The 25,299-nt window shown below is 38.3% G+C and overlaps 4 protein-coding genes across 6 annotated transcripts; 1 reads left to right on the plus strand and 3 right to left on the minus strand.

The window, feature by feature from the left end:
* Positions 1 to 2,835: 2,835 nt before the first annotated feature.
* On the minus strand, positions 2,836 to 4,455 carry LOC103958123 (receptor-like protein EIX2). The gene has a single exon (XM_009370354.3). The coding sequence runs from the start codon at positions 4,453 to 4,455 to the stop codon at positions 2,836 to 2,838; it is 1,620 nt and encodes a 539-aa protein (XP_009368629.2).
* A 1,662-nt stretch (positions 4,456 to 6,117) lies between these two features.
* Positions 6,118 to 11,429, minus strand: LOC103958084 (pre-mRNA-splicing factor CWC22). Of its 2 annotated transcripts, XM_009370305.3 has the most exons (5): positions 10,957 to 11,410; positions 9,709 to 10,236; positions 8,298 to 8,745; positions 8,131 to 8,208; positions 6,118 to 6,753 (listed from the first exon to the last, which is right to left on the minus strand). In XM_009370305.3, exons 1-5 carry the CDS (start codon positions 10,965 to 10,967, stop codon positions 6,700 to 6,702), a joined length of 1,119 nt encoding a protein of 372 aa, XP_009368580.2. In that variant the 5' UTR covers positions 10,968 to 11,410; the 3' UTR covers positions 6,118 to 6,699. The 2 variants fall into 2 exon arrangements, with proteins under 2 accessions (XP_009368580.2, XP_048429913.1); XM_048573956.1 differs by lacking the exon at positions 6,118 to 6,753 and having other exon boundaries at positions 7,795 to 8,208; positions 10,957 to 11,429.
* Positions 11,430 to 12,531: 1,102 nt separating this feature from the next.
* Positions 12,532 to 15,454, minus strand: LOC103958079 (transcription initiation factor TFIID subunit 11). Of its 2 annotated transcripts, XR_007254239.1 has the most exons (6): positions 15,078 to 15,454; positions 14,337 to 14,424; positions 14,122 to 14,221; positions 13,872 to 14,035; positions 13,168 to 13,221; positions 12,532 to 12,959 (listed from the first exon to the last, which is right to left on the minus strand). XR_007254239.1 is itself a non-coding variant. In XM_009370303.2 (5 exons), the coding sequence occupies exons 1-4, from the start codon at positions 15,437 to 15,439 to the stop codon at positions 13,908 to 13,910; spliced, it is 678 nt and encodes a 225-aa protein (XP_009368578.2). In that variant the 5' UTR covers positions 15,440 to 15,454; the 3' UTR covers positions 12,532 to 12,959; positions 13,872 to 13,907. The 2 variants fall into 2 exon arrangements, 1 of the variants encoding a protein (XP_009368578.2); XM_009370303.2 differs by lacking the exon at positions 13,168 to 13,221.
* A 4,355-nt stretch (positions 15,455 to 19,809) lies between these two features.
* LOC103958078 (leucine-rich repeat receptor-like serine/threonine-protein kinase BAM3) lies at positions 19,810 to 24,649 on the plus strand. The gene is given in 3 exon segments (XM_048574075.1): positions 19,810 to 20,227; positions 20,230 to 22,698; positions 23,898 to 24,649. Coding segments are annotated over 3 exon segments (2,961 nt in total). The 5' UTR covers positions 19,810 to 20,073; the 3' UTR covers positions 24,236 to 24,649.
* The last annotated feature ends 650 nt before the right edge of the window (positions 24,650 to 25,299 follow it).

A 25,299-nucleotide genomic window follows, 5' to 3' on the forward strand; every position in this document is an offset into this window, starting at 1 on the left:
TAGTTTATCTTGATATGAATTCTCTCTACAACAATAGTTAGAGGTTTTTGTTTAAATCATCACTGATTTTCTTTGATTTGGCATTGAATCTTTGTTATTTTGGACTGCAGGTGGTTCTGATATGGAGGAGAAGGTGTAAGAGCTTATGATCTTGCCGACTTAAGTAGGGTCCTTCTTCAACTCATATAAACTTTCCGGTACGGTTCAAACTCTTAAGAGTTTTATGATTTTGCAAAATCATGTCTGCAGATGTTATCTCTTTAGTTGCACTTGCATCATTACATTATACTACTGAATTTACTTCGAAAATATGTAGACCACTCTCTGAAATGCAAGATAGATGAACTCGGTCAAAACTTAAAAGACTGGACCCTAACATGATCTGACATCCTCATCGGTACCAATTTAATCGATAAATTGAAGAGGCCACCAATACATTTACACCTTCAACTGGTGCAATTTAAGCATTCACTTGTGTGAGAGATGACGATAGTTAAGTACACCGACTTCCAGAGGCTGTTGATATTTGTAAAATCCAAAGAACTAAAGCTAATAGAAGGGGAAACTTCACTTTGAAAATAAGGATCTAATATGGTAGGGAAGATATAATATTTTTACAAATTAAAACAGAGCAATCGCATAATTAGTAGTTCATGCGAAAGTTAATGAGGAGTTCACGCATAACACGACTTTAGGAACAGCTAGTACCAATTTTAATGCAAGAGAACATTTCATACTTCATGAATCAGTGACCTAAATTTTTCTCGAGCACTCAATCTATGCATAAGATACTACAAATAAGAGCACAGTTCAAAACCAAATCCAGAGCAACAATGTGCATTCTATTCCACAAATTAATTCCTAAAAAATGAAAATCTGTCATAAAATCAGAACAGTGTTTGATCTCATTTTCCTAAATCTGACAGACACCATCAATCTCAATGAAATAATAAACCACATGATTGACATTCTCTCTTTCGTAATAGCTAATTCAGTTGAGTTCTTATACTAAAAAAATGTAGGGAAAAGATGTTTACAAAAAGCATATACATAACACATATTATAAGACATTGATACTATATCATCTGCTGCAGTCAATCTGGTAAAAACTTGACAAAATTCAGTATCTACATGCATTTAATCAGAGACAAGCTGGGGTAGTCTCCATCTTCATTACATTTTTACTACTGTTTGACCATTGGGAATATTGGAGAAGGTTTGCTGGCATGAAAAACGTCAAACCATACGAACAGTCTCTTCTTTATTTAAAAGCTTTGGAAAAAAAAAAAAAAAAGTGTAAGAATATTTTATCCCAATTACAATTGGAATGATAAGCTTTATCTTTTTCATGTTTTTTATTTTTTCAGAACCAAAAGAAAAAGAATAAGGTTTAGGTTAAATCCACATGCCGGTTAATGTAAGAGACTTTGTCCCATCAATCAATCTGAGGTGCATCTTCTAAATCGTCAAAATCCTCACTGACACTCAAACATATAAGCGAACTGGAGCGATTGCAACTTTTGTTAACATATACTTCCGAATTCGCCATTTTGATTGTATATTGATTCTCGATGTCAACTTAATATAATATTGATGCAAACTGAACTGCTTATTTTATCGCATTGATTCGCCTATCTCATGGTTTTTCAATTATTTGGTGATGACTATTAATTTGTGGTTTTGTGGGAATTACTCAAGTAAAATGTGCATTGTCTAATTACTGCATTTGAGAATGCGATTGTAGTGCTGCAGCCTTTTGAGTGAATTTTGCTGTAGATATTATTCATAGCTGTTGTCGATTATAGTTTGAAAATCCGATACAGAGAGCGGACATTTTTCTAGTAATGCCCAAAGCCCAAATCTCTTTTTCCTCCTATTTCCAATTCCCTTTTTCCTTCCGTCCACAACCTACCAACCCTCCACGGATCCACCACTTGCTCCACCTCTCTCCTGTCCGCCACCACTGAATTTCTTAATTTCTATTTTTCATTTTTTTATAATGTCCTAATTTTTAAATTTAACTAAGCTTTCTAATCTTAGCCCAAATTAATAATACAGGATGCTATTGAAATAGATGTATAATGGATGAAAAATTTTGAATTTCTAATAGATTATAGTTATTGCTATGCTTATTAGATTGTAATTTATGATTTTTTACTATTTGATTTGATCATGTGTTAGTTAATATATATATATATATATATAGATACGTTTGTTCATTAACGGATATGATTTTTTGTTTTAATAATTGATAATGTGTAGAAATTAGAAGTATGGAACGATATTAACATGTGAAAACATTATCGATTAGTCTGGACAATTTTATTTGTAATAGTTTTAACTTCAATTTTGGATGGTTCTGATCCGATTCTGGATGCTTCAAGTTCAATACTAGGACCACCCAATGTTAGAAGTCTGGATTCGTGATTGCCACAAGGTGCTCATAAGATGTTCCTGGTTTTGAGCCCAATCGGAATCTGCCAGATCTCCAGCGTTTTGGGCGTGGCTCAGATTTCATTTGGATATATGTTATACAAGACATGTTCCTTTGTAAACTTATTCAGCGTTTTGTAAATCCACATTTTTGTTTTGTTTGAATAGCTAATTAAGTCCTTGAATGCAACTGTTGTTAGAACATTATTATTTTTATCTGCATCAAATTTGAATTTCGAACTTCCGACAAACAATTGAAGTTAAATCTTAATCAAAGCAAACAACTGAAGTACTTAAAACAGAACACATCGTGTTCTAGTAGCTTATTACACATTACAAAGACCAACAGAAAGCATCACGCATAGTAAGAATACTATTATGAGTTAAGTACATTATTTCGAATCATATGTTTCTTTGCAACTGAGCCACTTTCAATGCAATTGCTAATGCTACTTTATCTTTCATATCATCAAAGAAACGAAAATAGGCATACCTCCATGACTTCTTTACGATTAATGTGCCACAAACTCCCCAAAAGCCTGTGATGAAGCCGAGTGTGATACTGGCATAGAGCCAAAGCTTTCCATTATCGTCTTCATATTTATTATCTCCTGCATCACTAGAGGGAAAAGGCGGTGTTTCATCTCCAAGGCACTTAGTTAAAGGAACCCCACAGAGTAATGGATTGCCTTCATAAATGGATGGGTCCTCGAGCGTCTGGAGTTGGTTGCCTGAAGGAATTCTTCCAGCCAAGTTGTTGAAAGACAAGTTCACATGAGCCAAGAGCGACAAAGAGGAGTAACTTTGAGGAATTTGTCCCGAAAGGTGATTGTGTGAGAGATCAAGAGTTTCCAACCAACGCAAATTTCCAATCGTTGAGGGAATGTTCCCCCTTAACTGATTTCTTGACAAGTTCAAGGTCCCTAATGCAGTGAGGCTGGTCATTTCTTCAGGAATTTCACCCTCTAAATTATTTGATGAAAGATCAATGCTGTACACCCATGTCAAAGCCGTCTGGTAATATACGAGTTCGCTTCCTTTCGCCGTGACTGTTGTTTGCATATCAGGATATGAAGCCACTGTATGATTATCGCTTGGAATGAAATTCAAAGCAGTCAAATTCTTCAAACACTTGGGAATAGTCCCTGAAAGATTGTTATGGCCGAGGTCTAGGATGTGAAGGAAGGGAAGATTGCAAAGATGGCGCGGGATGTGCCCACTTAAAAAGTTGGAATGCAAACGCAGCGTAGACAACTCGGAGTGGTTTGATCCGATCCATAAAGGAACACTTCCGGTTAATTTGTTGCCTCCAAGATCAATACAGCCCAAATAAGTTGCATTTTTCAACTCGAAAGGAATTTCACCGCCGAAATTGTTATTGTTCATCTTCAATATACGCAGAGAACTCAGGACACCCATTGAACTCGGAATATTACCAGAGAGATTATTGTATGCCACATCAACAACCCATATATTTGGCCACACACTCCATGCGTCCGGGAATTCTCCGTATAACTGATTGCTCCTTAGGGACAGGATTATCAAGTTCTGCATGTCGCATAGAGAGGATGGAATTGTACCAATCAAGTGATTCTCCGCAAGATTCAAAACTCTTAATTTGGGCATCAGTTGTCCGAAATTTGAAGGAATAGGCCCGGAAAAACTATTACTTCCGAGAAAAAGGCGAGTGGCATGAGAAGATAAAAGAGGGAGTGGACCTTCAAATTGATTATGACTCAAATCCATATAATATAAATTTGGAAATTTGAGTTGGGATTGAAGCTTTACACGGATTTGGTTGTGAGATAAATCCAAATTTTCAACTTTGGAAGATAAGTTCAAGAACCATTCTTCTGGTATAGAATCTGAGATTCTGGTGCTACTAAGGGTGACATCAAGTAGCTCAGTTTGAGATTGAAGCCATACAGGAAAGTCAGGACCTACACTACAATTTATAATGTAAATTGTGTGGAGCTGGAAGGGGGGACTCCACTCATAACTCACATTGAAAATGAGCGGCATAGCTGCATTCGTGGACATATAAATAGATCGCAGTCTTGTGAGATTTATCAAATGAGTTTCTGTTAAAATGCCTTCCCATGAATTGCCATCCAAATCCAGGTCAACTAGCTCAGAGAGTTGGCCCAAACTTTCGGGAATAGATCCGTTCATGTTGTTGCCCCCCAAGGTTTAGATTTTCCAAGGATGACAAGTTTCCAACAGAAGTTGGAAACGAGCCCCAAAACAAGTTGCTTCCAAGGTCAATGTGCTGCAAGCTTGTTGGAACTCTTAAGGAGCCAGACAATTCTGTTGCAAACTCATTGTAAGACAAATCTAGTGACTCTAATCTGTTATTTGTGCAATTTGAGAAACCACTCAAAAGCTCTTGAATCCCCCCATCAAATTCATTAACAGCGAGGTTTAAGGTCTTTAGTTTGCAAAAGTGTCCAAGGAGTTTGGGAATTCTACCTTTGAGGTGATTCTCAGATAAATCAAGGTGTTTCAGAGATTCGAGGCTTGCAAGTTGGGGCCGAAAATGACCGGTGAAAGAATTTCTACTTAGGTCAAGTGTTTGGAGGTTAGTAAGGTTGAAAATGCTTTTGAGAAATTCAGATTCTCCCCCAGATGATGCAAATGACAAGTTGAGATATCTCAAAGTTCTAAGTTGGCAAACAATTTGAATCCCTTGGAAATTATTGTAACTTAGGTCTACGTAGCTCAAATGTTTCAAGGTAAGCAAGGATGAAGTTACCTTACCTGCCAAGAGAGACCTTTCATAAGCCAACCGGTCCCACTCTTCATCACCTCCCAACCAACCTGGATAAGTATTACGGAGGTCAATTTTTGTAGCGTGACCAGTGCGGTTGTCGCACGAAATCCCTTCCCATTGACAGCAATCCGGACCAACCCAAGAAGAAAGCCTACCGGACGGATCGGCGAGGTGTTGTTTAAAGCTGAGAAGTGCTCCTCTCTCTTCCTCGATGCATGACTTCGCAGTGACTGAAAGATATGAAGAGGCCAAAACCAGAGAGAGCAAAATATTGAGGTGAAAAGTAGGGTTGAATAAGCAAGCATGGAACCTATCCATTTTTACCAAGTTTTCTTTTTCGTTGCAGATGGCTGGGTACTGAGGTGAGGATACAAGTGAATATATAAGAAGCTGAAGCTTGATAGGAAATCGATGGGGTCGAAAATTCCAAGTCCTCCGCCCATTCTACAAGTTAGCAAAGTCCTCCGTGAATATATAAGAAGCTGAAGCTTGCTAGGAAATCGATGGGGTCGAAAATTCCAAGTCCTCCGCCCATTCTACAAGTTAGCAAAGTCCTCTCAGGTTCCATGCTTGGGTCTATATCACACCGTTTTTCACGAATTAACTGTTGAGATTTGGTCAAATGAAACTTAGTTAGATCTCAACATTTGCTTTTCGTGTTTTAGTGTGCAAAAGGAGCATCACTCATTTGAAAATATTTTTAAAATAATTGAAAACGTTTTTAAAGAAAATAATTTTAAGTTTCAAAAGCATTTACATTTTTCAAGAAGCGCCAGTTATGTATTTCTAGCAGGAAGCACTTGAAATGCTTTTTCAAAATTCAAAATATATTTTTACTAAAAATAAGTTTCACACAATGGCATGTAAGACATACATCGAAGCATAAGAAAATTGTGTGTTTTATGAGGAATTAGTAACAAAAAGAAAAGTGAAACAGCTTTGCTATTGAAGGGAGAATTACAGAAGTAAGCTTTGCACACGAGATTAGCATGAAAAAACTCCAAAAGATATTTATAGCCAACATCAATTAATCGATGCCAGAAACCAATAAATTTAAATAAAATAAAAAACACATTTAAGAAAGAAAAAGAAAATTCTAGTTTATCTAATTGCCGAGTTGGGTGGCGCCCACAGAGTCACAGGCAGACCGAGTCAAAAAGCCACGTACACTTCTCACTTTTCCGGTCAATGACCTCTGCTGACCAAACTGCCCTCACCCCAAAGTCTACAATCTCATAACTACCCCTAAGAGCTCAAGAACAGCTCAGCCGTTGATCCTCAAAATGACAAAAACCATCATCATCGACATCGACGGCAGGAACACTGTCCTACAAAGCAAGGGCATGTGGACTACGAAAAGGCCGGTGAGTGGGCCCTTACCCCCTGACCCGCGGTAACAGTATTTGATTTTTGAATTTCTCACACTTTTTGTTTTTCTTTTCTATAATAATTTTGAATAATTATACAATTTAGGGGAAATAAAATAAAAAAGGTGGCTACTCGGAATCACTGTCGAGGCTGTCCATTCCCTTGAGTCCCCTTCTCTTTTGCTGCACATGCAAAGCCAACACAATCACCACAAGGGTCGACCAAAATATTATGTTACCTTTACTATTTTATCTATTTATTTGCTGAACAATACTAGTTGCCTTCTTCATTTTACTTTTCCTATCTCAGTTCACATGCGTATTCCACTAGCAAATTAAACTATATTATATAATTCGTACTTTTAAGTAAAATTTATGATTTCAATGCATTAATTATGTAATTTAATTTATTAATGGAATACCCGTGTCAAATGATTTCATTTCCTCTTCTTGTTATCTTAAATTTTGTATACTTGGCATAAAACAAATAAAAGAAAATTTGGAGTTTATTAGGCGTTACAAAGAAATCAAAATTTGAGAACTAGTCATGCTCCTACAACATTGTATTTTTGGAATTAAAAGAGGAATTTTTTTTGTTTTTTTCCAAAATTGTTTATAAGATTGACATAACTCCTCCCTTGCATCCCTGATATTTAAAATTGATATAAATTGTCCAAAGTTTGCCCACCGTTCCATGAGAAATCTTTGTTAAATTGAGAATATTTTTGTCAAATCAACTCTTCCTCTTGAACTGGTAGTTTCTTTAATTTAACAAAGATTTTTTTACTAAAATACCAAAATGATTGAAGGTAGACAATCTCAAAGATCACTTTTATCGGTTTTAAATCTCAAAGATTAAAATAAGGAGTTATAATAATTTCAGAGACCATTTTAAAAATCAACTCTTCCTCTTGAACTAGTAGTTTCTTTAATTTAACAAAGATTTTTTACTAAAATACCAAAATGATTGTCAGTGGACAATCTCAAAGATCATTTTTATCGATTTTAAATCTCAAATATTAAAATAAAGAGTTATAATAATGTCAAAGACCATTTTAACTAAAAAAACCAAAAGAGGAATAACATGTCTAAAACACTAAAAAAAAGAATGTCAAAATACACTTCCATAAATAAATCAACTACAGGCTGTTTTTCAATTTTCACCACTATAAGAAATATTATTATTCTCCACTTTAAGCACCTAATTATTCCCTCCACTAAGAAAACAAAAAGTGAATGACAATTAGTCGCAAACTTTTGAGCAATGTCAATTATATACGAATACCTTACATGAATTGTGTCTATCGTCGAAGTTTCAGTCTAATAACATATTATTGTGTAAGTTTTTATTCACAAATCAATACATTTTTAAACTGAAACGTTACGGTAGCATTGAACCCGTTTCATATAACACCTGACCTCAAATCTAGTTGGATCTTGTTCTCTAGCAAAAATATATTTCCTTTTCCATATTAATGAAGGTGTGTGGAAATTTAAAATTTATAAAAAACTGAGGAAAAAGACAAAAGAGGAAAACAGCAGGAAGGAGCAGCATATTACCTTCTTCACACATTTCTTCTCCCTGACCTCATATCGATTCCTTGTCAAGTCAGACAGCCACATCCCTGGAAAACAATACTGCCAACAAAAAAATATATTTAAATTATTAAACCCAAAAATTAAAATTAAAATAAAATTGAATAACAATGATTTAAATTTTACATAACCTGCAGAGCTCTATCAACATTTTTGGCTCTTTTTTTGGGTCTCTGAGGGAGCTTCGTGCCTTTCATTGCAAGGAAATCATCTTCCTTCTCCTTCCTCGACAGAGCAATATAAATTCTCGGCCACTCCACCACTTCGTAGTTCACCTTCTCCGCTGCCGCAGCGGCAGCAGAATTAGCCGCCGCTCGCGAACCAGCGGCTAATTGATCCGATTGCAACAAAGTAGAATCAGCATGATTCACACGTTCAGCTTGAGCTCCATTTGGCTTGCTGTCATCTTTGGCTGCTGCTGATGACCTGCCCAAGCAAGCTGGCACCTTTCTCTCATTTTTCTCCGGCGGAGGAGATCTTTTCCCCGCCGTAGATCTAGAAGCGGCTCGGCCGTTGCTGCCACCAGTAGGGTTTCTCGATGGCGACCCATTAACGCCGGCAGATCGATCTTCCAAATTCCTGATCATGGCAGAAGAGAAGAGGAGATTGCAATAAATGGGTGAGTTGGGGAGATTTAGATGGATGAAAAAGGTGGTGACTTTTGGAAGTGGGATCCGAAGTGGGAGGGATCAGATGGAGGTTTTTTTTTTTCTACACTTTCCCAGAACAGAGATAATTAATCAGAGGGAAAGACAACAGAAATGGACAGGATTTAAGACCCAATGAAATGAAGAAAAAGCATGATTAACCTTCTATTATATACTAATTAATTAGATAAATACTCTCACTATCTCCAAGAATATCTAGAAACAGTACCACAAATTCCAATGCGAAAAAAGGTAAATTGGGAGGGAGCATTTTCAAGGAAGGTGATGAGATTTTCTATAAATCCACTTCACAAAAAGTGAAAAACAAAGCGAAAAACAGAGAGAGCAAAACAGAGCATTTGAAACTCTTTGGTCTCCTATGAGAGAAAAGCTGAAAGACCTTGAGAGAGATGGATGATTAATGAAATTTTATGGTGTGTCTAGGGGTAAAAGGGTCAAACAAATGAAAAATTGTAAAAAAGCCTAGTTTTTGAAGTTGGATTGAACAGGATCAGCTGGACAAGAACATGGGTTGGTTGTACCAAAAAGGACCCAAAGGGTTTGTAAATTTTAGATCTTGAACCAAAGGACCAAACAGTCTCTGAAGAAACAAAATCTCAGCCTGCAAACCCTAATTGGAAAAAACCCCAAATAAAATCATAGCATATATTAGGAAAAAATGGGTGGACAAAAAAGTAAAACCAACGTGATTGGAGGACTGGACTTTAAATATTTTTGACAAGAACAGATATAATGCAAGATCTACCAAGTGATCTGGAGCAGTAAAAAATGCATTAAAAGTGGTAAATATTATTAATCCACAGGGAGAAAAAAGGAAAGAAATAAAAACAAAATAATGAAAGGCATTGATACTCGGAAGGTTGGTATACGGTACCTGCTAGGAAGCGACCCGGAGGCTTCCTTTCTCGGTCTGCCGCCATTAGAAAACGACGACGTAGTGGAGGAAGAAGACGGAAGGGGCGGCGGTGGCGGCAGCATGGACTTGTCTCTCCTCTGCAGCTTTGAAGCCTGCCTCGCTTGGGCTGACGAAGAGGACTCATCGGTGACAGCTCGGATCTCAGTCCTGGAGACTCTCGACCTCTTTCTCTGGCCCCACTGCAGCAGCACGTCGCCGGCGCCGCGGATTGGGCTGGGAGTCCGGCTGGGACTCTTGTCCAGCCGCTGCTGGGTCTGGTGGTGGATTTCGCCGTCTGGGGAAGTGGGTCGGGCTCCGAATTGGGATTGGGTCTGGTCTTGAGGCGTGGGTTGGGATCGGAATCTGAAGGGTTTGGTGGGTTCTAGAGATGTGACTACACTGTTTGTTGTCACGGTGTCTGTAATCCCGTCGTCTTTGGATATGGTTCTCACGGTTGGTTTCTTGCCATTGCTCAGAGGAACGCAATCTGGGCTCACTCTCAGGTACCTAAAAAAACAAATTCAAGAACCCATTAGAGAAATCTAAACGCAAATCCGTTTCCGCAGCTGAATTCATAAAATCGAAGAACAAATCGACATCAATTTGGACGATAATTGAGAAGGAAATAAGTAAAACGAACTCAGAATTTCTGGTTCCAAGATCAAATTTCTGGGTAGGATTATCTGTTTTACTGAAGAGATGATAAGACCCAAGATCTTAGCTGAAATTTTTGGAAACAATTTTGCAATCTGATTGAAAACGGGGAATCGAAATTGGTCAACAGAGGCTGGGTATTGGTGAGAGTGGTTTGAATGTTGGTGAGGAGTGATTCGAAACCGAAACCAGTTTTCAAACACCATTTTTCTGCAGCTGACAACAGAAAGCTGAATCTGAAGAACCGAGACAGAGAGCTCTGTTATTTGCGGGAGCCGAAGCATTTCTGCATCAGCAACCGAATCCGATTGGACCCAGAAGCTGATTTCGACCCAAGTGAAAAAATCAGAGAGAGAGAGGAGAAGATCTCTCATCCAGTAAACAACCGATTGTTCAGAAAATTGAAAAAAATAAAAATTAAAGTTACAGAAACAGGAGGAAATGATGAAGCCTGATCCCAAGAACCAACAAGCCAACAAAACCAATCGACGGTTTGGACTAATTCGCTGAGAATCGCACACCAATCAAGCAAACAAAAACCAAGAAACATGAAAAGAGGAACAGCAGGCAGACCTCATCATCATCCGGTGAAAAATTCTACCTCTCGGACTACCAACTCACAGCATTAACATCTCCTTTTTGGATACAACCCAAATGAAGAACCGAGTCAAAATTGTTGTCAGAAATCAATGGTTTGTTTCTGAGGATTTGTTCATCAATGGCACGAGCAACGACGGGGAGGCTGAAGAGCTAGAGAGAGAGAGAGAGAGATAGAGGAGGAGGAGAAGGCAGGTCGAAAGTCTGGCGAGACAATCAGAGAGAGAGAGAGAGAGAGATGGGAGGCAGAGAGGCAGACGGAGGCAGAACCCAAGTGGGCGATAACATAAATTTATACAACGCGACTAAAATATGGTTGCCGCTGGAGGCTAACAACAAGACGCACTATGCACTTGTACCGGTGCTTAGCAGACTAGCTGCAATGGCTGGGTCGGCACTCTGGACACGTTTACTTGGTTTGGGCTTCTCTGTATTCACACAGCCCATTATACAAACATTGGAGGATTGGGCCTAATCTCTACTTAGATATGAACTTACCCAGGTAAAAGGGTAGCCGCACTTGTGCTCTCGCCAATTGCATATTCGGCGAAGACTTAATTGAGTCGTAGTTTGGGAAAATTTTGATAGTATATCTAAGACGTGTTCAACAACGAACCTCAGCTCCATATCTCGAAAATTGTGGATTTTTATTTTTATTGTACCAACTACACTTTGCTAATGTAATTAATTTCATACTTTTCTCAATAGATAAACGAGATCAACAAATAAATTCATATTTTGACATAGACATACAAACACTTTTTCTCCTCGTTAACAACTCCTTAAAGCACAAAGCGTTGATTGACTTAATTCTAAAACATAAAAATATATTTTGACCTCAAACAAAATAAGCTCAAGTCTTAAAACACAAATTTGTGACCTCGACCAAAAGAAATACAAAATATTGTGACACTTGCTCAATTGTTGGGTATGCTAATGAGGGTGCAGTCAAACCATGGGCAATCATGCAATTTAGTTTTCAACTTTTCAATTCAACAAATATAAAAATCAAGGAAAATACACACAAACATAACGAGTTACATATTTTTTTTAATAAAATATAAAGCTAAAGCAACAATCAGCGAGATATAAACCACAATTTAATCCCCTTTTATTAGCAACTTAAGCGTCCATCAAGTTTTATTACTCAGTACGAGTGATATTTCTCTTTACTTATACATGAAAGATCCAAAATTCACATATCATCGAAACTAAATTCAAACTAAACTACTATTTCCATTGTGTAGCTTAATCTAAGTTCCCTACCTACTTAATGTAAATATAATCTTTTTTTCCCTTTTAAAAGGGGAACCAACCGACGACAATCCATCTTACCGGGGGCGGGCCAAAAAAGACACAGAAACTCTCCTGACCACCGTCGTGCGATCTACCAATTCCAGAAATCGAACACAAAACGTGCCACCAACTTACAGAAATCGGGGGTGGTTATCATTGTATACCAAAAAAAAAAAAATACATTCCATTTTCCCTTTAAAAGCATGTAAGCATTTTCATTTGGGTACTTCCAAAAATAAATAACAGCAGCGGAAATAACCAATGAATTCCAAGTCATATATTTTCGACCCGACCCAGTGACATTCAGTATCTTTATAAACTCATTCATCCACATGCAAAATATTTTAATGTATCAGCAACTGAACGGCACAAATTACAATGACTACACAGGTCCAATATCTTATAATACATCCAATCAGTCGCTTGGTTGCGAGAAAAAATATGTACCAACATAGCACGGACGGCAAATTACTAGCATAAGTGTTATGGGTCACAAGTCAAAACGGCAACAACAAACGAAGCTGGCAACATCATCGTTATTGTGATTTAAATCGCACCTTCATTGTCTCCCAAAAAACGCGATCGAAGAGGAAGAAACTACCACAAGTGATGATGAAGTGCAATACATCTGGTCTTTAATCGTATGGTATTGTCTCCCAGCTCCAACTTACAGATATGTCGACCTTCAAATATGAGCAGAAGAAAGACCGATTTAGAACAGAAGTAGAACAACACAGTAATAAATTTCTTCACATAAGTATATTTTACAGATTTCATCCAACAGTTTTGTGTCAGGATAAAATGAAATGATGTGTAAACTGTAAAGCAATGTGCCACCAAATAGCCTTCCACTCAAAGAAAAACACAAAAGAAGCAAATAGATGTATATACCATGTTTGGGGTTGCGAAAAGCAACATGAGAAAGGACTTCCTATCTTCAGTATGCTACAGCTAAACCAATTATAAAGAATGAATCATCGGCAGCTGTACATTTTTAACTCTTCACAGAATAAACAAACAATGGGATCGTGATCTCATGCTTTGTTCTTGAGATCAGGAGCCTAGTCATAAGATCACATTTCCGTCATGGGCTGATATTCCCGTGTATTCCTAGCACACATTAATCAATGCTCAAACTAACCAGACGTGTTTTACTCACGGGCTGATGTTTCTAAGTCTTCCAAATAACCTTCAGAAAACAAACCTATCCAACAACCAGACACCACTTGTGATATTTTTACCTTTCAAAGAGACGGGGAGGATCTCAAAAACAACTTTAAGAGAATAACAGTGGCCTAACTTATGAAGGTTAGATGACTTTGAATCTGACAATCACAGCATCATGGTGCAGAGTTTTGAAGCAACTTTACTTCATATAGATGAAAACCAGCATTTTTGTTCTAGGTAGAAAAACACCCTCGTTCTATAACAAATTCTCTATCTGCTTCTCTCTTGTTTTCATATGTTTTCTATTTGCAGTTTTCCTTTTGAAGGGTTTGGTGTTCTCAATTCGACTGCCTAAAAGGTACAGGATGAGAATGCCATCAAACACACAATAGATTTCCATGACATCTAACAAGGTTATGAGTAGTAACCTGTCCAATGAGCACCAGAACGTGAAATTGGTCATTCTACCGGAAGAGCCTAGACGGTGATCTCTTTGGTATCTTCCCTTCAAGCTTCAACCTTCTGTATGCTTCTCTAAGGTGGCATGGCCTGATTGGCCCAGACTCTTTCCTCTCCGACATCACTATTCTGGCTGCAAGTGAACATAGAGGCTCTTGGTAAGCCAAATAAATGTTGGGCCATTAAAATTCATGTTACTCTAAATTTTTTATAACATACCTGTCTCAACAAGTTCACCAACAAACATCTTTGCTATCCCTGACACTACAATATTCATTGGCGCAGATATTTTTGGAGTTCCACTAATGCTAGTTAACAACTGCAACAAATAATGCACACAAACATTAATGCCAAATGGCTACTGTTGAAAATATGAAAATTCTATACAGGTTCCAGAAATGCCTTCTTTATGGAAAGGTAACAAGGAATCACACCCTTTTCATGTTGGCCCTCTGAAATCCAGCTCTGCGAAACGACTCGTACCTACTCATCTGTTCCTCTGAGAACTGCGATAAAATAGCCCTGAAAGATTATTCAAATCTAGGAGTTTAGAAGGACAAGAATAATCACCAACCAGATGTATTACATGAGATACAACGCAAGTTAGAACAAGCTCAAGGAAGAAAGCATACTTAGAAATTAGAATACTGCAAAGTACATCTAGCAAGCTTACAACTTTTGTTTCAAACTGTTGTCATTCAAAACCTACTTGGACCCTTCATACCCTAGTCGAGTTGCCTCACCTTCCCCCTTGTTTTACTAAACCCGAAAAAACACCCCAACGACGATAAGCTTTATAACAAAAACACTTCAACAGCTCAATTGGAGAAAACAAAACCCTCATCTATACACTAGTCATGCTCTAATCGATTCTTAGTTACGAAATCCCTTGGTTTTACAATGTAAGTCGAGTTTCTCTTTAAATATCTGAGTTCGAAGTGTTTCCCCTTACTGCTATAAATCAAAGTATGATGAATCTGCTCCATCAAGTTACAAAGCACTTTTATCTACAAACCTTAATTAGTAAATTGATAAACTAGACACTCAATTTCTTGAAGAAAAAAAAAAAAGCTGAATTACGAATTGGGGTTTATGAAAAAGTGATTAATTACTAAAAAATAAGCCTAATTATGAAATGCTGTTAAATAAAAGTGAAAAATTCGAAAGCAACATACTGCATCTTGGCCATTTTGTCAGGATCACCGGTGGCGGAGAACTTTCCGAGCTCGACATCCATGTTGTCTTCGTCGTCATCGTCGTCGTCATCCTTGTTCTTGACAGCGGGCCGAGCAGAGGCGGAGGGCGCCGTCGCAGCAGAAGTTGGCGTTGTTCTTGTTCTGGTAACTGCTGTTGCTTTCGGCGCTGCAGCTGATGGCGCGGACGAAGATGACGGGCCAGGAACAAGAAGAGGGTCGTCCTCTTCTAGGGCACCAAAGGCGGCGCGCGCGGCTTCAGCGACGGCCGGAGAATCGGGCGGTGAGTCGTCTTCTTGCTCCTCGAACGCCGCTTCGAATGGGTCCTTGGATTGCTGCTTCATTGTCGATCCCTCTGGAATTTGGGAACTTTCGTCCGACGAGACACTGTTCTATTTCTTTTGGTTTAAATTTCAAATATATAATGAGCAAAAGATTGGTGTGGGCCGTTTGGGCTTTCCATTGGTATGGGCCTTTTGGGCTTTCCTTTGTTTAGGCCTTTTTCCTTCCAGGAATCCTTCGGCCGACCCAAAAAAGAAAGCCTAATGGGGAACAAATTATGCAAAGAACATGATTATTACAACTGTAATGTTAGTTGGTATTCTTTTTCACTTATAAGTGAGAGATTTTAAATTTGATTTTCGCCAAAGGCGAATTTGAATCACATTATTGCTAGCTCATTGTCAGGATAAGCCTACCCCTCGTCCTTAATGTAGATAATATCGTTGTTCAAAAAAAAAAAAAAAATTAGAGGCAGGCATGGTTAGTTTAATTCGATTTAGGACTCATACAATACTCAAAATCAATGTAACATCACGGCTCAAAATGATTTGATTTGATTGATGCCTCAAACTAATAGCATAATCGAACAAACTCAATTCAATTAGCAGTCAGTTTGGTTAAGTAGTTTTTTTCCTAAAGAGATTTGGTTCAGAGTAAGAGGACAAGTAGGTCAAACTGAACTGAACCAAATTGTGTGCTCGGATGGTTTGAATGGTTTAAGCCGTATTTTGTACACCTCCTTCACCAAAAATTCCGAAGAATGACTAATGTTATGTGGTATGCATGACGTCATTTCTAGCGTTACATCAATGGTAACTAAAATTCTTAGTAAATTTAACAGGTAATAAGGGATTAAACGTAGTTAGGTGGTGGGAGTAGTACAGCGATGTGATATCCTCAGCAATATCAACCAAATTATGGCACTAAGGAGGTAAGCTATTGGTTTCTCGACTAAAGCTAAAGAGATGATTAACATAAAGCCACTTTCTTTTCAGATATGGTGATTCAAAGGCAGATCTGGTGATGCCAATATCACTGCGTTCGTCCATATCCTTAAAAAGATATATATATATATATGTCTATATATATATATATAGTATATATTGACACGCATATGTAAAACATTGTAGGGCAGTAGGTGCTACTGCATTGACACTCCACCAAACCCTAATCAGTGTTTGTTTGTTTCTTTTTGTGATGAGTCAGTCAGCCTAACTGAATCAGTCATCACTTTCATGCTCTCTCTCTGCACGTACTAGACTTGTTCTTTATACTTAACCACCACAATTTTGTGCTCATTCGGAGACCAACATACGTGTCATCATTGATCTCTCACCGTTGAACTTGGACTTCAATGGTGGAGAATAATCAGACGTATTTTGTGTTTTACTTTCAACCCTTAAGTGATCACAAATGTCTGGTGGAGAATAAATATATGTGTTTTTAATGCTATCATTAGCATGGATGTCTTCGGGGCAAGATATTTGACAAGATACTTCAAAGAGGTTAAGGCATGGTAGCTAAATACAACTATGCAAAGTGACGTGTGGGCTTCATCTTGCTCCGAGAAAAAAAACCTTACAAGTCTGCAACTATCAGCCATGCACCGAAAGTCCTGTGTTCGACTCCCTAAATCATACTTATATTGATGTTTGCAAGAAAAATTCCTCAACAATGTGAATCCAAATGTTTGTTCAAACATGTTGGAGATGGAGTTGAATATTGGTGACTTTAGGAGGGTCATTAGTTATGCAGTCCAATGATCCACATAATTATTATTAAGGCTAAAAGTAGCCAACTAGCAAGGAAGATTCCGCTGCTGATGATGATTGCGATGATGGACCATTGGTGCATAAACCAGCATCATCATCAAAGTGTGTAGAGGCATGGAAGCAAGCAATCACCTTACACGAGCTCAGACACCATTTCCATTTGGGGGAGGATCAATCGAGTGTTTTGTCTTCTTTTTTCTAAAAATTGAATCATAATATAAAGCAGTAGTTTTTTATCTTCTTTAGTGTCCCGTTTGGCAACATTGTCAATTATTGTGGTCTCTTTAAACCAAGGCAACCTTATGATATTATCTCAAGGGTTCATTCCACTTGAGGCATCTACTTTGTGTATGTATTTATATGTGTATAGATCGGCCTAGAGTCCTTCAGTTCAGGTGAAAAAGATTCAAACATGTCAACAAAGAGAGGGAGAAGGGGGAAAGCGTAGGAAGGGAAGGAGGGGGAAAAGAGATCGGTTTATGACGAACTTGAAGAAAGTTGAAGTGCTACTATAAAATTAATTGACAATATGAGAAGTAGTCTAATTACATATAGCACGTGCAAGGTATATTCTTTTCTCGATATGGGATTCATACTCTCAACATATCCTCTCACATGTAGTGAACTTTCAAGCCTAGTACGTGGACAACAAAAACGGGATGACATGGAGCACGTGTGTTTGGGCTTCACACATGAGACAACTTGCCCTGGTACCATAAATAAAGTTGACGTTCTCTTATAAAACCAATTGGCAATATGGGGAACAACTCAATTACTTATAGGTACATACAAGGTGAGTCAGAACACGTCGTTCGAGAGGGATAAAATGAATCACTGTGAGTTTCAGAGGGCAATTGAGGTTTAACATAGTTTCAGAGCCACTGGCATAATTAAGCCTATATAAAGAAACTCATATTTACTTACAAATCATAGCTTGATAGATATACAAAAGTAATTTGTTGAATCATAAAAACAAAAGGTTATGTCTCATATATAAAACTGCAATTTGTCTCTCTAAAATTCTTTTTCTTTCTAAATTCAAAAATACTTATTTACGGAAACAAAAAAATCAAACTTAAGTGCAACAATATGATAACCAACTGACCAAACTCATATCCCTCAACCTAACGAGAGTTGTTGGTTTAAAGAGAAAATTGAACAGTAATAAGCTTCCCAAACCTGGCTTTATTGCATTCATAATTATGCTTCCTAGGGAGAACTACATATTATAACTCATTGACCAAATAAAAATAAAGAAAGATTCAAAAGAGGCCCACAAAAAGAGAGGGAGGGAGAGCGAGGAGAATGACATAGATTAAGGCGATGAATCCCAACATCTCCAAAATCAATCTATATGCTTTTTCTTTTTTCACGTTCTGGTCTAAAGCAAAAGGAGAAGGAGGATGGACGGAGGGCTCCTCCTCCTCCTTAATAATATACTAGAGTACTGTAAGAGAATGAATTTTAGATTGAGGTGAGAAGGAATTTTGCATAAACTTATATATAAGTTGGCCTACTCGCTTGTATTGTCAATTAATTTTATTATGGAACCTTAACTTTTTTCATGGTATGAGAACAAGTTGTCTTACGTGTTAAGCTCCACGTCACTCAATTGTGTTGTGACGTGTTGAATCAATCCCACATCGGGAAAAGAAAGGACCTTGCATATACTTATAAGTAATTTGGCTACTCCATGTAGCCAATTGATTTTATGATAAAATCTCAACTTTCTTCAATTACTTTTGCTACATATTCCAATCAAAATGCCGAGGGGAGGAAGATGGTCTAAAAGAACCCAATTAATGTGTCCACTTTAAAAGCTGGAAATCATGGAGCTTTTATCTGCTTCTTCTCCCAACTTGATCATATCTTTCTTTGGCTCTTAGTTAATCATCATTAGTTCAACCCAAAAAGACCCCCTCATCAATCCTCTTGGCTTCATTTATAAGTATAAATGTTGGTGTAATGCAACAACGTTTACACAAGAAGTTAAGGTATCTGATCAAAGTGATGAGTTTGTAGTTGAAGCGATTAAAAGTATTAATTCAGTACACCAAAGTCATATGTTTGGTTTCTTTTACTGATATCGCATGTATCAAACAAAGTATCCAACCAGAGAACAAGGTGAGACCTAGAAGAAAAGTCAGGTTTACTTTATCCATCACAGTAACAAAATTAAGTGATCGTTTGATAACCATATCACTTTTTAGCATTTAGTTTTAGTATTTGTACTAGAGCTAGAAGGAAATACATGGGAGAAATGAGAAATGAAAAAGGATGAAGGGCGGTAGTAGGAGGAATAAAAAAGAAAAGAAGTAGATTATACGAAAACAAAAACTTGAAAGTGAAAAAGAACATGTAATTGTTTTCAGTTCGTCGTTTTCATTTCATCTTTCTTTCTTTTCATATTTTTCAACCAAAACCAAAATTATATTACAATGCAATGGTTGAACTATGGTTGAAACAAACGTGAATTGGAACTAATGCATATCAAGCCTCCAATCAATTTGGTTTGATGAAATGATTTCCTCCTTATGATTGTCACTTTAAAATTCTCACTTGGGTCTAATCTCTTTTTTTTTTTTTTTTCAATTAGATGAATAATAAGCATAAAGCAAAGGACTTTGAAGGTAAAGCAAATTTTGAATATTGGTTGATCAAACGGTCCGCTGTTGCTATGAATCTCTTTATATGCAAAAAATGCGTGACGCTGCTTTTGCTTTTCCTTTCTATAAAGTTGAAAGATGCAACCAAAAACATGCTGTGCTACAAAGACCTCCAAAATTCCAAGCCAAAGCTGAAAGCTTCTTACTAATAGTATCCAAGGTCATCTCTCTCCCTCTCTCTCTCTCCAAAAAAAAATAAAAATCAGATCACACATGAATGAAATGGTTGCAGTTGTTCTATAATCCAGAAACCCTTCAATGGCGAATTCCGAAATGATCTCTGTCTTCCTCTGCTCTCTCTTTCTGTTCCTCACTTGTTTTTCTTCTGTTTCATCACTTAATCCGTCTCTCAGGAGGCAAGCATCAATTCTTGTTTCTCTCAAACAAAATTTCGAAGACTCGAAAAATCCTTCTTAAGTACTTGGAATGTGTCAAACTACATGTTCCTCTGCTCTTGGGCTGGCATCAAGTGTGACAGCCTCAACAGATCAGTAGTCTCACTTGACATATCCAACTACAATCTCTCGGGCACCCTTTCGCCAGTGATCACTGAACTCCGCACCCTTGTCAATGTTTCGGTGTCAGGAAATGGATTTTCGGGTATTTTTCCTCCTGGTATCCACAAACTAGCCGAGCTACAAAACCTCAACATCTCCAACAACAGGTTCGGTGGAAGCTTGGATTTGGAGTTTTCTAAGTTGGAGGAGCTTGTAATGCTAGATGCTTACAACAACGATTTCAATGGATCACTTCCATTAGGTGTCACTCAGCTTCCGAGGCTGAAGCGGTTGAACTTTGGCGGGAACTACTTCAGTGGGAGCATTCCTCCTAGCTATGGAAACATGGTGCAGCTTGATTATCTGTCAATTGCGGGAAATGACCTGAGCGGTTACATACCGAGCGAGCTCGGAAACCTCACTAACCTACAGCAGCTTTTGTTGGGATATTACAACGAATTTGAAGGCGGAATCCCACCAGAAATTGGCAAGCTGATCAATCTGTTTCATTTAGACCTCGCAAACTGCGGTTTGGAGGGGCCAATCCCTCCGGAGCTAGGCAATCTGAAAAAGCTAGACACTTTGTTCTTGCAAACAAACCAGCTCAGCGGTTCGGTTCCTGCTCAGCTGGGAAACTTGAGTAGCTTGAGGTCTCTTGATCTCTCGAACAATGCGCTGACGGGAGATATCCCCGCTGAGTTCTCTAGCCTCCGCGAGCTCACACTACTGAACCTCTTCATCAACAAGTTTCACGGTGAGATTCCTCGCTCTATCGCGGAGCTACCGAACTTGGAAGTCTTGAAGCTGTGGCATAACAACTTCACTGGAGCCATACCTTCAAAGCTTGGTCAGAATGGCAAACTGATTGAGCTTGATCTTTCGAGTAACAAGCTCACCGGGGTTGTCCCAAAATCTCTTTGCTTTGGGAGGCGGCTGGAGATCTTAATTCTGCTCAACAATTTTCTCTTTGGGCCTCTACCTGATGACCTTGGCAAATGTGATACTTTAGTAAGAGTCCGAATGGGGCAGAATTATCTCACTGGATCAATCCCGCCGGGCTTTCTTTACTTGCCAGAGCTCTCACTAGTAGAGCTACAGAACAATTATCTCACTGGACAGCTTCTGCAGGAAAGAAGCAAACAACCCTCAAAACTCAGTCAGGTGAATCTGTCAAGCAACCGCTTATCCGGGCGCCTTCCTGCATCTATCGGAAACTTCTCAAGCCTGCAGATTCTTCTATTGAGTGGAAACCAATTCACTGGAGAAATCCCATCTGAAATAGGCCGGTTGCAAAGCTTTCTCAAGTTGGATGTGAGCAGAAACAATTTTTCGGGTACAATACCTCCGGAGATTGGAAACTGTATCGCTTTAACCTACTTAGATTTGAGCCAAAACCAACTCTCAGGTCCAATCCCAGTTCAGATTGTTCAAATCCACATACTGAATTACTTCAACGTGTCGTGGAACCACCTAAACCAGAGCCTCCCAAAGGAGCTAGGCTCCTTGAAAAGCCTAACGTCTGCTGATTTTTCACACAATAACTTCTCCGGTCCAATCCCACAAATAGGGCAATACTTGTTTTTCAACTCCACATCCTTCGTCGGTAACCCTGAGCTCTGTGACTCTTCTGCGAATCCATGCAACTACTCCTCAGCCTCATCATCAAGGGATCACAACCAAACTGGCATGCGCTCTCATGTCCTTGGCAAATTCAAGCTTCTCTTTGCTCTAGGACTCTTGCTTTGCTCGTTCGTGTTTGCAACATTCGCAATCATCAAGACCAGAAAGGTGCGAAAAAATTCGAACTCGTGGAAGCTCACAGCATTCCAAAAGCTTGAATTCGGAAGTGAAGACATCTTAGAGTGCGTAAAGGATAACAATGTGATCGGGAGAGGTGGAGCTGGGATTGTCTACAGAGGAACAATGTCGAAAGGCGAGCAAGTAGCTGTCAAGAAGCTGTTGGGGATCAACAAAGGCTCGTCACACGACAATGGCCTCTCTGCAGAAATTCAGACACTGGGAAAAATCCGCCACCGGAACATCGTCCGATTGCTGGCTTTCTGTTCAAATAAAGAGACCAATCTGCTGGTTTACGAGTACATGCCGAATGGAAGCTTGGGTGAAGTTTTACATGGGAAGAGAGGAGGGTATCTCACGTGGGAGACTAGGTTGAACATAGCCATTGAAGCAGCAAAAGGGCTCTGTTATCTGCACCATGATTGCTCACCATTGATTCTTCACAGGGATGTGAAGTCCAACAACATTCTGCTCAACTCAGAATTTGAGGCTCATGTCGCAGATTTTGGGCTTGCCAAGTTCTTGCAGGACACCGGAACATCAGAATGCATGTCTGCAGTTGCTGGCTCATACGGTTACATTGCTCCAGGTAATTCTATTGCTACATCATTACTCCAATTCGAGCGGAGATTCTTGCATGTAACTGGGATGTGTCCTCATTCATCACGTGAATTACTGTTTTTCTATCTCACACATCATGTGAGTCACGTTATGAGTGAGAGATAAACGGATGTCTCCGGTTACACCCTAATTTTGCTCTTATTTTGAGATTTTTTATTTTTTAATATTAACATCAAGCAATTGAATATGCTACTAAGTAGCGACAATAAGCTAAAATTGACCTATATACTTTGATGCAGCACTTTGGTAAAGTAATTAAAGCATATTCCATGTGTCTCCTCTGACTTGGTGGATTAAGTCGGCCACTTTTAATAACAAAAGAGAGAATGATTACTTCAGATCTTGATTTGTTTTGTTCAATTTGGTATTAAAATATTAATAGATGAATAGAGGATAGGAAAACGTACGCATACAAAAACAGATCACAAATTTTTAATCAAAAATAAAGTTCAAAAGGCACTAAGATGTGGAGGAAGAGACACAAAATCAGTTTTATTACGCGTATTTCTCTAGAAAATACATGTTTCCTTTCATATGTATGTACTTTACTTTTTACCAAAGTAGCAAAGTAGGAGTGGCATATGGATTCCAAAATAGGCAAAGGCTCCACTGACATAGGTAAATTCTCCTTTTGCTTTTTATATTGCTCTCTACACAGAGAGTAGTGTAATGCAGTATACATGTCTTGAAACCATAAAATTCCATGTTCCTTCAGCCCAATCACAAACCCACTTTTTTGACCAAAAACCCATATGAACCCAAAATCCACAAAACTCCATACAACCCATTAAGAATCTTGCTTGGGATCCAAGCTTTACTTTCCCTAAACCCTAGAAAGTGGCACAACTGTAAAGAATATGGCATAACCCTAACTTTTTCTTTTACATCCACACCCCCATTGCTTTACCTTACCTGTGTTGTGTAGAGGAGTAAAACAAAATAGAACAGTGGATATATCACGTCTGTATGAGTCATTTTTCACATGAGACTCGTCTGTATTTTAGTCTCATTCGACTCCATGTTGTCTCACTAAATGTGAGAACTATCATAGTCAAGCAGCTTTACCGAAGTATCTTTTAACAAATCAGTTTCCCTTTTTCACTTGTTTTGTGTATGTTATGAACTTTTACAACCAGCTAAACTTTTTTACCGTGCCTCATGGAACAGAATATGCGTACACATTGAAAGTTGATGAGAAGAGCGATGTGTATAGCTTTGGAGTTGTACTGTTGGAGCTCATCACAGGAAGAAGGCCAGTTGGTGGATTTGGGGAAGAGGGAATGGACATTGTTCAGTGGACCAAGATTCAGACCAACTCACAGAAAGAAGGGGTGATAAAGATCCTCGACAAACGACTAGACACTGTTCCGATGGACGAAGCAATGCAAGTGTTTTTCGTCGCGGTTTTATGCGTTCAAGAGCACAGTGTGGAGAGACCAACCATGAGAGAAGTTGTTCAAATGCTTGCACAGGCTAAACAACCAAACACATTTCACATGCAATGATTCAGTACTTGAATCAGATCATGGAGCAGCAACATTTTGGTGACAGCCACAAAAATGTCACGAACATGAATAATAACACATGATTTTCGGATCAAGTAGCGAGCACGGTTGAGTAACTGGTATAGCAGTACCAAGCTGGGAACCAAAAGTAATAAGTGAAGAAGGCAGCCAGTCCACATAGTATATATATACAATGTTTTATGTTTTTTTTTTCTTCTCAATATTTTTGGGTTTTTGTTTGGTATTGTTGTTGTATTTGTTAGAGTGAAGGTAGATCTGTTGTGGTGATTAGTGGCAGGCAAAGGTCGCGATATTGGTACTGGTTAGTTTGTATTATTGTGTCATCATATAAATGTATGACCAAATGATTTGACGTTGCCTTTATTATACTGTAATAAACTTTTAGATTTTGTACTCGAACGTTTTGTGCTTTTTCTGATTAGCTAAATCCCACTTAATCAGACTGATGTCCTCAATCATGCCTGATTGGGGAACGCACTAGATGTGGTTGTAATTAGATGTGTCAAATCAATTATTGGGTTGTTAATGGTACTTGTTAAGATCTGTTTAATTTGATCTGATTTTGGTAGTGGTGATGACGATGTAAGATGAAATCAAACTAAATCGATCTTAATAGGTGCCCATTATTAACCTAATGGGTTGATTTGCACCTCTAATTGTAACTCTGCAACTTACAAACCAACGTATTTCAGAGTCTAATTAGTCTTTTCTTCTTCTTCGTAAGATTTTCAAGGAACATACACAAATGTAACTAGTTACAAACTTTGAGTAAAAAATGGAGCTCAAGGGACACTAATATGTCGATAAACGGGACAAAAACCGATGTTCATATACAACTAGTTGAGCACCATTTAAGGGCTCTTATAAACCTTCTCAAACTCTAGATATAATAAGGTAACAGGAAGTGAATATATAGGGTAACAATCATCACATGTTGTAGAACAGACTAAATTAAGTAGGTTTCAGACAACATTTTTCAAGATCCAAGATCAATTAACACTTCTTCAAACCAAAACAGACAACATTCTTACTACTTATGATTC

The sequence above is a fragment of a genome, unplaced genomic scaffold (assembly GCF_019419815.1).
Source record: "Pyrus x bretschneideri cultivar Hongxiangsu unplaced genomic scaffold, Pyrus_bretschneideri_v1 Contig7, whole genome shotgun sequence".
NCBI classification, from domain to species: domain Eukaryota; kingdom Viridiplantae; phylum Streptophyta; class Magnoliopsida; order Rosales; family Rosaceae; genus Pyrus; species Pyrus x bretschneideri.